General features: G+C 52.2%; 1 protein-coding gene across 3 annotated transcripts in view; it reads left to right on the plus strand.

The window, feature by feature from the left end:
* Window positions 1-14492, plus strand: part of CDAN1 (codanin 1) — a 162905-nt gene that overhangs the window by 22457 nt on the left and 125956 nt on the right. For all 3 annotated transcript variants that reach the window (XM_077261534.1, XM_077261543.1, XM_077261552.1), the window contains exons 7-9: window positions 31-151; window positions 1093-1202; window positions 1383-1472. In XM_077261534.1, the coding sequence (XP_077117649.1) occupies window positions 31-151; window positions 1093-1202; window positions 1383-1472 (321 nt within the window). The remainder of the gene's footprint in view (window positions 1-30; window positions 152-1092; window positions 1203-1382; window positions 1473-14492) is intronic.

Below are 14492 nucleotides of genomic sequence, written 5' to 3' on the forward strand. Positions count from 1 at the left end.
ATGGTAACAGTTGTGTCTGTGCTTCTGCAGCGTTCTTTCCCTTTTGGATAAAAGTATGTTAAAGCTCCTAGCAGAGAATGAACGTATTGGGGCATTTTCTTCTACCTTGCAAGAGCGGCTCCAAGAAGTACACAGAACCAGTAAAGGAAAGGTAAAGGAGAAATTAATCTACATTTTGATACACATTAAACGGCTGTCTGCTAAACTCGTTTGGCAGACAGATATCTTTTTTTATTTACATACATTACATACACATGTATGTAATGCCATCGCAGATTAGTTAATAGGTCCCTATATTGTTTCCGTAATATGCCAAAAGTAGAGATGAGTGAATTGATTCTTAGTACTCAGGTACTCGCTTGACCTGAGCCCTAAGAACAGCCTCACATCTGTTGCCATGGAAGCACTGACCTGACCGCTGGACCAGTGAATAGATTCACTCAACTCTAAGGCTATGTGCACACGTTCAGGATTTTTCACGTTTTTTCGGCCGTTTTTTCGCGGGAAAACCGCTTAAACGCATGCATAAGCATCCCATCATTTTTAATGCATTCTGCAATTTTTGTGCACATGATGCATTTTTTTTCCTTGAAAAAAACACATCGTGGTAAAAAACCGCAGCATGTTCATTAATTTTCCAGATTTTTTGCGTTTTTCCCGCTATTTTAATGCATTGGGAAGCTCCGAAAAAAAACGCGCAAAAAAATACGTCAAATGCGAAAAAAAATGCATGCAGATTTCTTGCAGAAAATGTCCGGTTTTGTTCAGGAAATTTCTGCAAGAAATCCTGACGTGCAGATAGCCTAACTAGAAGGACCGTGATGCACCGACTTTTTGCTGGTTCCCTGACCAAAACTTGGCAGCCTCTTAGGCATGCATAAGGCTGCTGAGTAAGAATCGGGAGACCCACGGCCTCCTCATGCACCGCTGTCCATGCTCAGACTGTGACACATGGATGTGTGAATCTAGCTGAGGGTTGAGGAGGTCTAGCCCACTTTTCATGATGCAGGTTGACTACATATTTGTTCCCTTTTTTTATTTCTCCTGCATTGTGTAACACCTTATAGAGATGTCTATTATTCCTTTCTCAAGGTATCTCTTCTGCTTCCATCAACTCTGCATTCAGTGTCTTTCCAGCCAGAAACTGATAACCGTTCTAATTTTCCAAGTGATCGGTCATTTCATATCTTTAAGAAGCAGAGGTAATTTTATTTTTTTCATGCACTTCAAAAACCTGTGATTTTGTTTTTTTACCTGCTGATGATCTATCTTTCCTTTTTATTGTGAGTGATTTATATTCCCCATGTGTCGCTAAAACTCTAGAAGCAGTGCAATGTATTTTTGTCTCATTGCTATTAATAATTGATCCATTTATATTTCAGGGATATTTTCTATGAGCTCTTACGGGAGTGGGAAGATTGCCATGAAAAGACAGACTGGGACTTTGAGCGTGGTCTGGGCAATAAGATAAGGTATTATACAATGAAAACCAGTCTGTTAATATTGTGGTCAGGTCTTATCTAAGGCTTGAGCAGTTTTGTCTTTGTCTAGCATATCAGACAATAAGCTCCATTACAAGTAGTGGATGGCATCTTATCTACCTGTTAAAGATTGTCGAAAGAAATCTGATGGCAAAATGACTAATAATGGCTGTTTTTGTTAGGCACATAATATACTTAGCTCTTTTTATTAGAAACATAATATACATGCTGTGTTCATTGTTGGAGTCTAACGCCATGTGCACACGTTCAGGATTTTTCACGTTTTTTTTCGGTATAAAAACGTGATAAAAACGCGAAAAAAACGCTAACATATGCCTCCTATTATTTACAGGGTATTCCGCATTTTTTGTGCAAATGTTGCATTTTCTTCCGCGGAAAAAAAAGCAACATGTTCATTAAAAATGCGGAATTGCGGGGATTCCGCACACCTAGGAGTGCATTGATCTGCTTACTTCCCGCACGGGGCTGTGCACACCATGCGGGAAGTAGGCAGATTATGTGCGGTTGGTACCCAGGGTGGAGGAGAGGAGACTCTCCTCCACGGACTGGGCACCATATAATTGGTAAAAAAAAAAAAGAATTAAAATAAAAAATAGTCCTATACTCACCCTCTGATGGCCCCTGAAGTGTTCCCGCCTCTCCGGTGCATGCTCTCTCTTCCGTTCCTATAGATGGTGTGGTTCAGGACCTGTGGTGACGTCGCTGTCTTGTGATTGGTCGCGTGACCGCTCATGTGACTCACGCGACCGATCACAAGCCGCGACGTCATCGAAGGTCCTGAACCGGCATCTATAGGAACGGACGCCGCTGAGATCGGCTGTCTGCAGAGGGTGAGTATAACCATTTTTTTATTTTTTTTTATTATTTTCAAACATTCTATCTTTTACTATAGATGCTGCATAAGCAGCATCTATAGTAAAAAGTTGGTCACACTTGTCAAAGTGTGACCAACTTGTCAGTCAGTTTTCCAAGCGATGCTACAGATCGCTTGGAAAACTTTAGCATTCTGCAAGCTAATTACGCTTGCAGAATGCTAAAAAAAAACGCAAAAAAAATATGCGGATTTCTTGCAGAAAATTTCCGGTTTTCTTCAGGAAATTTCTGCAAGAAATCCGGACGTGTGCACATACCCTAAATGGTGACTGCCCGACCACTGACATCACTTGATCTCAGGCCGCGCGTGCATGCAGGCGCAGTAAACAAGACATCAAGTGATGTTAGTTGTCGGGCAGCGCGAACTGCGCATGCCCAAGGCAGGCGCCTGGACAACTGAATAACGCCGAGGAGACGGCGCCCCTCTCGCAGAGTGACGGCTGTGTTGTCTGAATGAGAAGGGAAAGACCTGCCCCCCCCCCCCCCCCCCCCCCCCCCCCCCCCCGGACGATTTGAAGGCACGAGGGACCAAATTCAAAAGCGATTATTTCTGCAGTGCAACGAACAATAACTAAAAGGGCCACCTTGTCAGAATGCAGCATTGGTGCTGCACAATGTGGCTCTTTTAGTTACAAATGCCTTGGGAGGTGACAGGTTCTCTTAAATCTGGTACCCCCTTAGAGAAGGATTAGCAGCGGTCGGGCATCTTACCTGCTGCTTCATTGTTATAGGGATAAAAATTCCCCTTTCTTTATCGCTTCATTGGGGGACACAGGACAACCATTGGTGTATGCTGCTGCTAGGAGGCTGACATTATGCAAAAAAGGAAAAAGGCGTAGCTCCTCCTGGCAGTATACACCCACCGACAGGCACCAAGCACCTCAGTTTGTGCTTAGTGTCTGTAGGAGGCGGACCTGGATCTTCAGATCCGCTGCTAATCTTAATTCCTTTACAGGTTTGGTTGTTTTTATTAACATTTTGGCTTTTCTTTTTCAGATACAGCATTCAGGGATTCAGGGTGCAATCTTCCACCCTGCCTCCCCAGGAGGGCGGCTGAGCGAGCAGTGTGGTGTCGTCCGCATCGCAGCTCTCAGACCGCCGGCAGGACATTATCCCCTGTCACCCTCCCAGGTGCTCCAGGGTCTTTATGGTGGCGGTCCTTGCCAAACAGTCCCCCTCACCCCTCTCCTCGGAGAGGGCTGAGAGGAAGACGGTGGTCACCAGCGGTGACCCTCCCCCTTGTTTTGGGGTCGAGGCCGTCTTCTGGACGAAGGATTCTGTTCCAGCGACCCCTCTCATCGGGCCCCTGGTCGATCCTCTCTCCCTCTACCTGTGGAACCGGAACATGCAGGTACCAGCGCTTCAGCAGCCGCTCCCCCGCAGCAGTATTTCCCTGTCTAAATGTACAGTGCTTTCACACAGTCACGGGCGTTTTTTACTTTCACTTTCAGCGCTGCGGACGGCCACGCCCCCTCCGATAGGCCACGCCCCCTCCTTTTTCGGTGCTCTTTTCCTCCTCCACTCAGAGGGGTTTTTACATCCCGGGCACACCCTTCCCTTTCAGTGCAGCCCTATCAGGAGCCTTGGCTTATTCCTCTCAGTACAGCACCGCCCCTTCTTCTCTGCTGGCACTTCCTGCTTCAGCAGCTCCGTGCACAGGAGACATCGTGTGTTGGGGCACACGGACAACTCTGCTCTGCGGTGCGGTAGGATTGCGACGCTATATTGGCCCCTCCTTGGTATTATCCATACCACTGTAGGCCCTTTAGCCTTTTCTGTAGTATAGCGCTGCAGAATATCCTTATGTCCAACTCTTCTGGAGCCTTCTTTACCAAACCTACCATAACTCACTTCTCCTGTGCTCGTTGTAAGATAAAGTGGTCTGTAGGCCAATCGTCACCTCTCTGCCAGTCCTGCAGTCCTCCTGCCATGTCTGCCCCGCAGGAAGCTTCTGATTCTCGGGATGGGGGCGCTCTCCCTCCCCCTGAGTGGGCCATTGCTATCTCGCAGTTGGTCTCTGATTTGACTAAGGTATCTCAGTCCCTGGTCCAGGCGCTTGAACGTCTTCCACAGCCTCCTTCAGCCACCAGTGCTCCGGCCGTCTTCCATGGCGAGTCGGCCGCACCTGACCCTGAACCACAGGGAGACAAATCAGCCAGCCGCCCTAGAAAGAGGACTCTGTCTGGCTCTTCGTCTGGTTCTCCAGGTCCCTCCGCAGCGCTCAAGCTGCTCTCCTCCCAATTCCCCTCTTTGGAGGAGGACATTGGGTCTGATGTGGATTCCCAGTCCGGTTCTGACTCCGATTCAGACCAGGCTTCTAGCATGCAGGCTGTCGTAGATAGTCTTATTTCGGCTATATCACTAGCCCTCAAACTAAAACAAGACGAGGTTTCCCCCCAGGATTCCTCTGTCTCCTTTAAGCTGGTGAAGTGTCCCTCTCGCTCCTTTCCTATCCTTGAGGAGTTTGAATCTACCCTGTCTAAACACTGGGAACATCCTGAAAAACGTTTTTCGGGTAGAAAACATCTGGACGTGCTCTATCCCTTTAGCGCCGATTTTCTCTCTAAGTGGGCTGAATCTCCCAAGGTCGATCCACCGATCTCCCGTCTTTCCTCCAAGACTGTTCTCTCCTTATTGGACGGCGCATCGCTTAAGGATGCATCGGACAGACAAATTGAGGCGCTGGTCAAATCAGCAACGGGTGCTTCCCTCTGCCCCAGCTTTGCTTCCACATGGGTGGCTAAGGCCATATCTGCCTGGGCCAAGATTCTCCGCCGAGGCATTTTGGCTTCGGCTTCCCCTACCGAGCTGGCTGACCTCGCCGACCAGATTAACCACGCAGGGAAATACCTTCTCACTGCCTCCTTAGATGCAGCAGCCTGTTCAGCCAGGGCAAGCAGCAACATTGTCGCTATGCGCCGCATTCTTTGGCTCAAAGCATGGAATGCAGATGCTACTTCCAAAAAGTCTCTCACCAACTTGGCGTTTCAAGGTTCCAGGATTTTTGGCGCTCGTCTGGATCAAATTATCTCAGACGCGACTGGGGGCAAGAGTACTTCTCCCCCAGTCCAAGCCAAAACGCTTCTTTAACCCAAAGGCTCCTCGAACATTTCGCCCCTTTTGCCTGTTTGCAGCCTCAGATTCCTCTTCGCAACAAGAGCGACCCGCTACCACGGGTGAACGTAGAAAACCCTCTTACAAGCCAGCTCCCATGTGGAGATCCAGGGCTCCACCTCCCAGGTCTTCCGGACCTCGTTCCAACAGATACCATTCCAAGTGACGGGTCGCCTCCACCTGGGAGTCTTTCCAGGGTGGGAGGCAGGCTTCTTCTCTTCAAAGACACCTGGCTATCAGTGATCAGCGACGCCTGGGTCAGAGAGATTATCACCTCCGGGTACAAGATCGAATTTTCTACCCTCCCGGAAAATCGCTTCTTTCTCTCTCGCCCCCCAAAGCTACCGTCCCATTTACCCGGCTTGCTTCAAGCCGTAACGTCTCTGGTCGCCGCCTTCCGAAGACCGTTTTTGCGGGTTCTACTCAAATCTTTTTGTAGTCCCAAAGAAGGACGGGTCTCTTCGCCCTATCCTGGATTTGAAGCTTCTGAACCGCCACGCCCGACCTCGCTACTTCAGAATGGAATCCCTGCGGTCATGGCCCTCCTTCGTTCCAGGGGGATCCTCGTTATCCCCTACCTGGACGATCTGTTGATCAAGGGGTCCTCTCGTCTAGACTGTGCCCACAGTCTCCAAGTCTCCCTGGACACCCTGACCCGTCTCAGCTGGATTATCAACCGGACCAAGTCCTCTCTGATTCCATCCCAACGACTTTCCTTCCTGGGCATGGTGTTCGACACGAACTTAGCTTGGGTCTTCCTCCCAGAGGACAAGTTCTCAGTACTCCTCAAGGCGGTCCGCCTTCTCAAACGCCCAGCCCCTCAGCCACTTCGTTTCTGCATGGGAGTCCTGGGAATGATGGTGGCCTCCATGGAGGCTGTTCCTTTCGCCCAGTTCCACACCCGCCCCCTCCAACTATTCCTCCTATCCACCTGGAACAGGTCCTTGGACTCCCTGGACTGTCCCGTCCACCTTCCTCTCCATGTCCGTCAGTCCCTAACCTGGTGGATGTTGTCCTCCTCTCTCCTGAGAGGAAGATCATTTCTTCCCCTTCAGTGGCAGGTCATCACCACCGATGCCAGCCTTCTCGGGTGGGGAGCAGTCTTCCGACAACACACGGCTCAGGGCCGTTGGACCACCCAGGAAGCTCTTCTTCCCATCAACCTGGAGATCAGGGCAATCTTCCTTGCGTTAATCCGCTGGCAGTCTCTTCTGTCGAATCTTCCCATCCGCATCCAGTCATACAACGCCACGGCCGTGGCGTACTTAAACCACCAGGGCGGGACTCGCAGCGGCCAAGTAATGGCAGAAGTGGCAAAGATTCTTCGGTGGGCGGAACGCCACGTTCCGGCCATATCAGCCGTTCATAACCCCGGGGTCGAAAACTGGGCAGCCAACTTTCTCAGTCGCCAGGGCCTAGCAGCGGGCGAGTGGTCTCTCCACCCCGCAGTCTTCAATCAAATTTGCCTCCGCTGGGGTACGCCAGACGTCGATCTTATGGCGTCCCGGATGAACCACAAGGTCCCTCAGTTTGTCGCCAGGTCCTGGGACCCTCTTGCCGTCGGCCACGACACCCTGGTAATTCCATGGTCCCAGTTTCAGTTTCCCTACCTGTTCCCACCCCTCCCCTTGATTCCAAGGGTGGTAAAGAAGATCGAGTTGGAAGGGATTCCAGTCATACTGATAGCGCCGGACTGGCCAAGGCGGCCGTGGTACGCTGAGCTCGTAAACATGCTCGCGGACACTCCTTGGAGACTCCCGGATCGGCCAGATCTCCTCTCGCAGGGACCTCTCTACCACCAGAGTTCTCAGTCGCTGAGTTTAATGGCATGGCCGTTGAGGCCGCAGTCTTGAAAAACTGTGGTCTCTCTTCCCAGGTCATACAGACCATGATCAGAGCCAGAAAACCGGCTTCTTCCCGTATCTACCATAGGTACTGGAAAGCGTTCTTTCGCTGGTGCGAAACCAATGAAGTTTTTCCAATGTCCTTTTCTCTTCCGGATCTTCTCGGTTTCCTCCAGTCTGGTCTCGATTCGGGCTTATCCCTCAGCACACTCAAGGGACAAGTGTCCGCTCTGTCGATTCTCTTCCAGAGTGACCTTTCCTCCATTCACCAGGTTCGGACTTTTCTACAGGGAGTTGCGCATATCGCCCCTCCTTTCCGTCCTCCCTTGGGACCTTAACCTGGTCCTTGGCGCTCTTCAGGCTGCTCCCTTTGAGCCTCTTCATGACGTGCCCTTTTCCCTTCTCTCTTGGAAGGTCGCCTTCCTCACTGCCATTACATCCATCAGGAGGGTCTCCGAGTTGGCAGCCCTGTCATGTCGTTCCCCTTTCCTGATTCTTCATCAGGATAAGGTCGTTCTTCGACCGGTTCCTGAATTCCTTCCCAAGGTGGTCTCGGCTTTCCACATCAACGAAGACATTGTCCTTCCATCATTTTGTCCTTCTCCGGCTCATCCTTTGGAGAAGTCTCTTCACAAGCTTGACGTGGTCAGGGCCATTCGGGTCTATCTTTCTAGAACAGCTCCCTTCCGTCAATCCTATTCTCTCCTTGTCGTCGGAAGGGCTTTCAAGCTTCTAAATCCACCATTTTGCGCTGGATTCGCTCGGCAATTTCAGAATCGTACCGTGTTCATGAGGCACGTCATCCCCCGGGGGTGTGAGCTCACTCCACCAGAGCTGTCAGAGCTTCTTGGGCTGTTCGCCACCAGGCCTCCGCCTTACAAGTTTGCAAGGCCGCAGCCTGGTCGTCTTTGCACACGTTTACGAGGTTCTATCGGGTTCATACCCAAGCGTCGTCCGATGCAGGTCTTGGTAGGAAGGTACTGCAGGCGGCGGTCGAACACCGGCCAACCTGAGACCTTTTCTCTTTTCCTTTCTACCCACCCTTTTCCGGGACTGCTTTTGGACGTCCCATGGTTGTCCTGTGTCCCCCAATGAAGCGATAAAGAAAGAGGGATTTTTGGTACTTACCGTAAAATCTCTTTCTTGGAGCCTTCATTGGGGGACACAGCACCCTCCCTACTGGTTTGTTCTGGTACCGTGTTTGGGGCCTGGAGACCCTAGTTGAGTTGGTACTTTTACTGTTATGAGTTCTGTCGCTTCTCCTACTGCTTTTTGCACTAACTGAGGTGCTTGGTGCCTGTCGGTGGGTGTATACTGCCGGGGAGGAGCTACGCCTTTTTCTTCTACGCCTCATTGGGGGACACAGGACCATGGGGTGTTATGCTGCTGCCACTAGGAGGACACTAAGTAGACAGAAAGATTAACTCCTCCTCTGCAGTATACACCCCTTCACTGGATACAATTTCAACCAGTTCTTGCTTAGTGTCTTAGGAGGCACTTGGGTCTTTTTTCCCAGACCCCAACTTTATTTTCATTTTTGATTTTTTAATTTTATGTAAATTTTAAATTTTTTATTTAACGGAGTGAAGGGGGCGAAGGGTCCTTTTTTTCATAGGGCCCGCTCTCCCCCGAACCAACAACAGGCGAGCACGGCGAGTATACCTCCCCGTCCCTCTCCTGCGACGTATGGCGCACGAAAAGTTTGCGCCAGGGCAACGGTTCCTATTTGGTCCCGATTTCCCCCAACCCCCTCCAGGACCCTGCATTACAGCAATGTAATCTGGAGAAGAATGCAGTCCGGAGGGGATGTTGTGCCGCAGCCCCCCTCTGCTACAGCAGCGTGATGCATCAGGGGCCTCTCCATTCCCATCCAGGGTACATGGATTGAGTTCGCAGTCTCACAGAAGCGCCTGCAGACCTGTGAGAACCGGGACAATGGCGGCTGTAAGTACCCTCAGGGGACTCTCCCCTGCTCCACCTTAGCGGCAGCGATGCGGTCCGGGTCCCCAGGGAGAGGCACCGCCGACCGGGGGTCGGTGGTGCTCGGCGGCGCTCCGTCGCGGCCGTCGCCGCACATCGTCGGCAGGCCCCAAAAATTTAGTCCCCGGCTTCTTCAGCCGGAGTAGGCCGCAGTGGGAAACATCTCCTCCCTCGGCCGTAGCTCCGCCCCCTACATCGGCGCTTCTCGTCTGGGACGAGAGGCGCCCTCCAAATCTCGGGGGCCATATTTCCTCTCTCCCTGCACGGAGCCCACGCTTCTACAGCGCTCCAAGGAGAACTCCTGGATAAAGAACCGCCACATCTCTCTCTGGGGACACAGACAGGACCGTGGGTAAGCTGTTTCAAGAAAGCTTAACCCTTTCACTGCGTATACTGCCCGCTCTGTCCCTAAGGCACTATGTCTCAATCCAAGGAGACAAAAAAGGGTAACAAGAAGCTCAGTGTTTTTCACTGTATGTGCCACTTGCAATGCGGCCCTGCCCCGAGCCCACACTAGCCCCTTGTGTGCAGATTGCGTCTCGCCCTCTGTGCAGCCGCCCCTTGCCGACGCCGGTACCGTCGCCGATGCCGCAGCCGTCGACCTGGTAGAGCCTAGCCCCCCTGAGTGGGCAACCTCTCTGTCACGATCTGTGGCTTCCCTAACCAGGGCAATTAACTCCCTCCGGGGCCCCCCTCCAGGTCGGACCGTGGAGGATTCAGACGATGGTATGGATTCTTCTACCAGCAGGGGGCGTACCCGGTCACTTTCTACCCGGGGCTCCAGAAAACGTGTTCACGTTTCATCCCCTGACCATGAGCTAGCGGGCCCTTCAGTACCTGCAAGCCCTGCTTCCAGGTCCCCTTCCCCAAACTCGGATGACTCTGAATATGAGTCCGACATTTCCTACGTTCAGGACCCCCCCTCCTCCCAAGAGTTTCTCGACTCTCTCATTGAGGCGGTTAACCAGACCCTGAAGGTGTCTGAGGACTCCGCATCGGAACCCGAACATGTGGTGTCTTTCAAAAAAAAATCTAAACGTGTTAAAAAGGTTTTTGTCATTCACCCTCACTTTAAGGAGATTGTACAAAAACATAGGGATCGCCCAGATAAACGCTTCATAGGACAAAAGTCCATCGAGGCCAAATACCCTTTTTCTCGTGAATTAGTCAAAGACTGGCTGCAGTCTCCTTCGGTGGACCCTCCTGTGTCACACCTCGCGTCCAAGACCATCCTGTCTCTTTCGGACGGTTCCTCCGTTAAGAATCCCTCCGATCGCCAGATTGATTATCTGGCTCGTTCCGCCTTCGAGGCCACAGGAGCGTCTCTCTTCCCATCCTTCGCCGCCTCTTGGGTGGCTAAGGCTATGGTCTCTTGGACCGAGACTCTTTCTTCTAACACCAGTGATTTACCTCCAGAAGCCAGCATACTGGTTAACCAGATAGCGCAGGCCGGAGATTTCATAGTCAACGCCTCTATGGACGCAGCCAATTGCGCTGCACAGGCAGCCGCCAATGCAATTTCCATCAGGAGAGCCCTGTGGCTCAGGGATTGGCGAGCAGATTCGGCTTCTAAACGTTCTCTAACAGCCCTGCCTTACCAGGCCGGTCGGTTATTTGGAGAAAAATTGGACCAAATGATCTCGGATGCTACCGGAGGGAAAAGTAAATTTCTCCCCCAGCAAAAGCCTACCCGGCCCTTTCGGTACCAGCAGCAACCTCCATTTCGGCCTTTTCGGTCCAATACCAACTGGTCTTCTACATCCTCTACCCCCGCATCAGGACGAGCTTCGCGCGGTGGCCGAGGCGCCCAGGTCTCTTACAGACCTACTCGTAACTGGAGACCCAGGCCTCAACCTCCCGGGTCTAAGGGATCCGCATCCCATGGATCCTCCGCCCAATGACTCCTTGCATCATCCGGTGGACTCCAACAAAGTAGGCGGACGTCTACTCTTGTTCCGTCAAGCCTGGCTCTCAGTCGTTTCCGACGAGTGGGTCAGAGAACTGGTGTCCACCGGATACAAAATAGAATTTTCCTCCCTCCCCCCTACACGCTTCTTCCAGTCTTGCCCTCAAAGGTCAAAGACCACAGCCTTTCTCCAGGCAATACGGGCACTACAAAAGGACGGAGTCATCATTCCGGTCCCCCTAGAACAAAGATTCAAGGGGTTCTATTCGAAACTGTTCGTGGTCCCAAAGAAGGACGGATCACTACGTCCGATCCTAGACCTGAAGCTACTAAACAGATTCATAAAAATCCGATACTTCAGGATGGAATCCCTCCGTTCTGTGGTCGCGTCTATGGAAAAGGGAGAATTCCTGGCATCCATAGACATCAAGGATGCCTACCTGCACATACCCATCTTCCCTCCGCATCAGCAGTTCCTTCGCTTCGCCTTTTGCGGGGAACACTTCCAATTTGTGGCCTTGCCCTTCGGTCTCGCCACCGCTCCCAGAGTTTTCACGAAGGTCATGGTGGCTGCCATGGCCATTCTTCATTCCAGGGGAGTGGTGGTAATTCCGTACTTGGACGACCTGCTGATAAAGGGTCCTTCCTACCCAGCGTGCGAAGAGTCCGTCGTTCTCACGGTGGATACTCTTTCTCGCCTGGGATGGAAGATAAACTTCGAAAAATCTTTTCCAATTCCGTCTCAACAAATCTCCTTCCTGGGGATGATACTGGACACTTCCCGCGGTCTGGTCATACTTCCTCAAGACAAGGCTTTGGCCTTGCAGCAGGGAGCCCAGCGTCTTTCTCGTCCAGTATCCCACTCCATTCGCGCCAGCATGCGAGTTCTCGGGCAGATGGTAGCGGCCATGGAAGCGGTCCCATTTGCGCAGTTTCACCTCCGTCCCCTGCAGCATGCACTACTGTCGGCTTGGGACGGCAACCCGTCCTCCCTCGACCGCCGATTCATCCTGTCCCCTCGGGTCAGGAAGACCCTCAGGTGGTGGACGCTGAAGTCCTCCCTAACCCAGGGAAGGTCTTTTCTCCCAGTACGGTGGCTGGTGGTGACCACCGATGCCAGTCTCATAGGCTGGGGAGCGGTCTTCAACCATCACACAGCTCAGGGGCGGTGGTCCATTCAGGAGTCTCGCCTTGCCATCAATATCCTCGAGATTCGAGCTATCAGGCTAGCATTGTTCCACTTCCACCGACTTCTGGCAGGTCTTCCAGTCAGAATCCAGTCCGACAACGCCACGGCCGTGGCATACATCAACCGTCAGGGCGGAACTCGCAGCAGGACGGCCATGCTCGAGGTGTCTCACATCCTCCATTGGGCGGAGTCGAATCATTCGCCCATCTCGGCGATCCACATTCCAGGTGTGGAAAATTGGGCGGCGGACTTCCTCAGCCGCCAGGGCATCGCCTCCGGAGAGTGGTCCCTCCACCCGGAGGTCTTCCAGCAGATTTGCCATCGCTGGGGGACCCCGGATGTGGACCTCATGGCTTCCAGGATGAACAACAAGGTTCCTCAGTTCCTTGCTCGGTCCCTCGACCCACGGGCCCTCGGAGTAGACGCCCTGGTCCTGCCTTGGCGCCAATTCCGCCTCCCGTACATTTTTCCTCCTCTTCCCCTACTACCGAGGGTCATCAAAAAGATCAGGGCAGAGGGGGTACCAGTGATTCTCGTCGCGCCAGACTGGCCGCGTCGGGCATGGTACGCCGAACTGGTTCAGCTGGTAGCCGACGTCCCCTGGCGTCTTCCAGATCGCTCGGATCTCCTTTCACAGGGCCCGATTTACCACCAGAACTCAAGGGCCCTGTCTTTGACGGCCTGGCCGTTGAGTCCTGGATTCTAGGCCAAGCGGGTTTCTCTCCCAGGGTGTCCTCCACCATGATCAGAGCTAGGAAACCTATTTCCATGCGTAGTTACCACCGTACCTGGCGAATTTTTTTCTCATGGTGCGATGCACAGGGACGATCTCCTCTAGTATTTTCTATTCCTTCCATACTGGAGTTTCTTCAGTCCGGACTAGAGTCGGGACTTGCCCTTAGCTCCCTAAAGGGTCAGGTTTCGGCATTGTCAGTCCTTTTCCAACGGAAGATTGCCAATAGGTTGCCGGTGAAAACTTTCTTCCAGGGAGTTTCCCGTGTGGCGCCTCCCTACAGGTCACCCTTGGATCCGTGGGATCTCAACTTAGTTCTCGGAGCTCTTCAGGAGACTCCCTTCGAACCGCTACAGGACGTTGCCTTGACCTTCCTTTCTTGGAAGGTAGTCTTCCTAGTAGCCGTCACGTCCATCAGAAGGGTCTCGGAGTTGGCTGCGCTCTCCTGCCGCCCTCCCTTTCTAATTTTTCATCCGGACAAGGCGGTATTGAGGACCTCTCCCACCTTTTTGCCCAAGGTCGTCTCCTCTTTCCACCTCAATGAGGAAATTGTTCTGCCTTCCTTCTGTCCGGCACCGGTCCATCGCATCGAAAAGGCTCTACACACCCTTGATGTGGTGAGGGCTCTTCGTCGGTACGTCTCAAGGACGGCTCCCTTCCGCACGTCAGACGTCCTGTTCGTACTTCCAGAGGGGCCCAGGAAGGGTTCTCCTGCTTCAAAAGCCACTCTGGCAAAATGGATTCGATCAGCCATTCAAGAATCCTATCGTGTCAAAGGTGTTCCTATCCCAGCTGGGATCAAGGCTCATTCTACTCGGTCGGTAGGTGCCTCGTGGGCCATTCGGCACCAGGCGTCAGCACAGCAGGTCTGCAAGGCTGCGACGTGGTCCAGTTTGCACACTTTTACCAAGCATTACCACATTCATTCTATCTCTTCTGCAGACGCCGCCCTTGGCAGGCGCATTTTGCAAGCGGCAGTTCCTTAAGCCGTAAGCCAGTGGTACATGGGGTATTAGCATATTGTTCCCCACCCAGGGACTGCTTTTGTACGTCCCATGGTCCTGTGTCCCCCAATGAGGCGTAGGAGAAAAGGAGATTTTTGTTTACTTACCGTAAAATCTTTTTCTCTGAGCCACTCATTGGGGGACACAGCACCCACCCTGTTAGCCTGTTTTGGCTTGTTGTTACTTCTTTGGTTTTGACATAGTTGTCTTTGTTCATGCTCCTACTGCTTTACTACCGAACTGGTTGAAATTGTATCCAGTGAAGGGGTGTATACTGCAGAGGAGGAGTTAATCTTTCTGTCTACTTAGTGTCCTCCTAGTGGCAGCAGCATAACACCCCATGGACC

Source organism: Ranitomeya variabilis, chromosome 1 (assembly GCF_051348905.1).
Source record: "Ranitomeya variabilis isolate aRanVar5 chromosome 1, aRanVar5.hap1, whole genome shotgun sequence".
Taxonomy (NCBI): Eukaryota; Metazoa; Chordata; class Amphibia; order Anura; family Dendrobatidae; genus Ranitomeya; species Ranitomeya variabilis.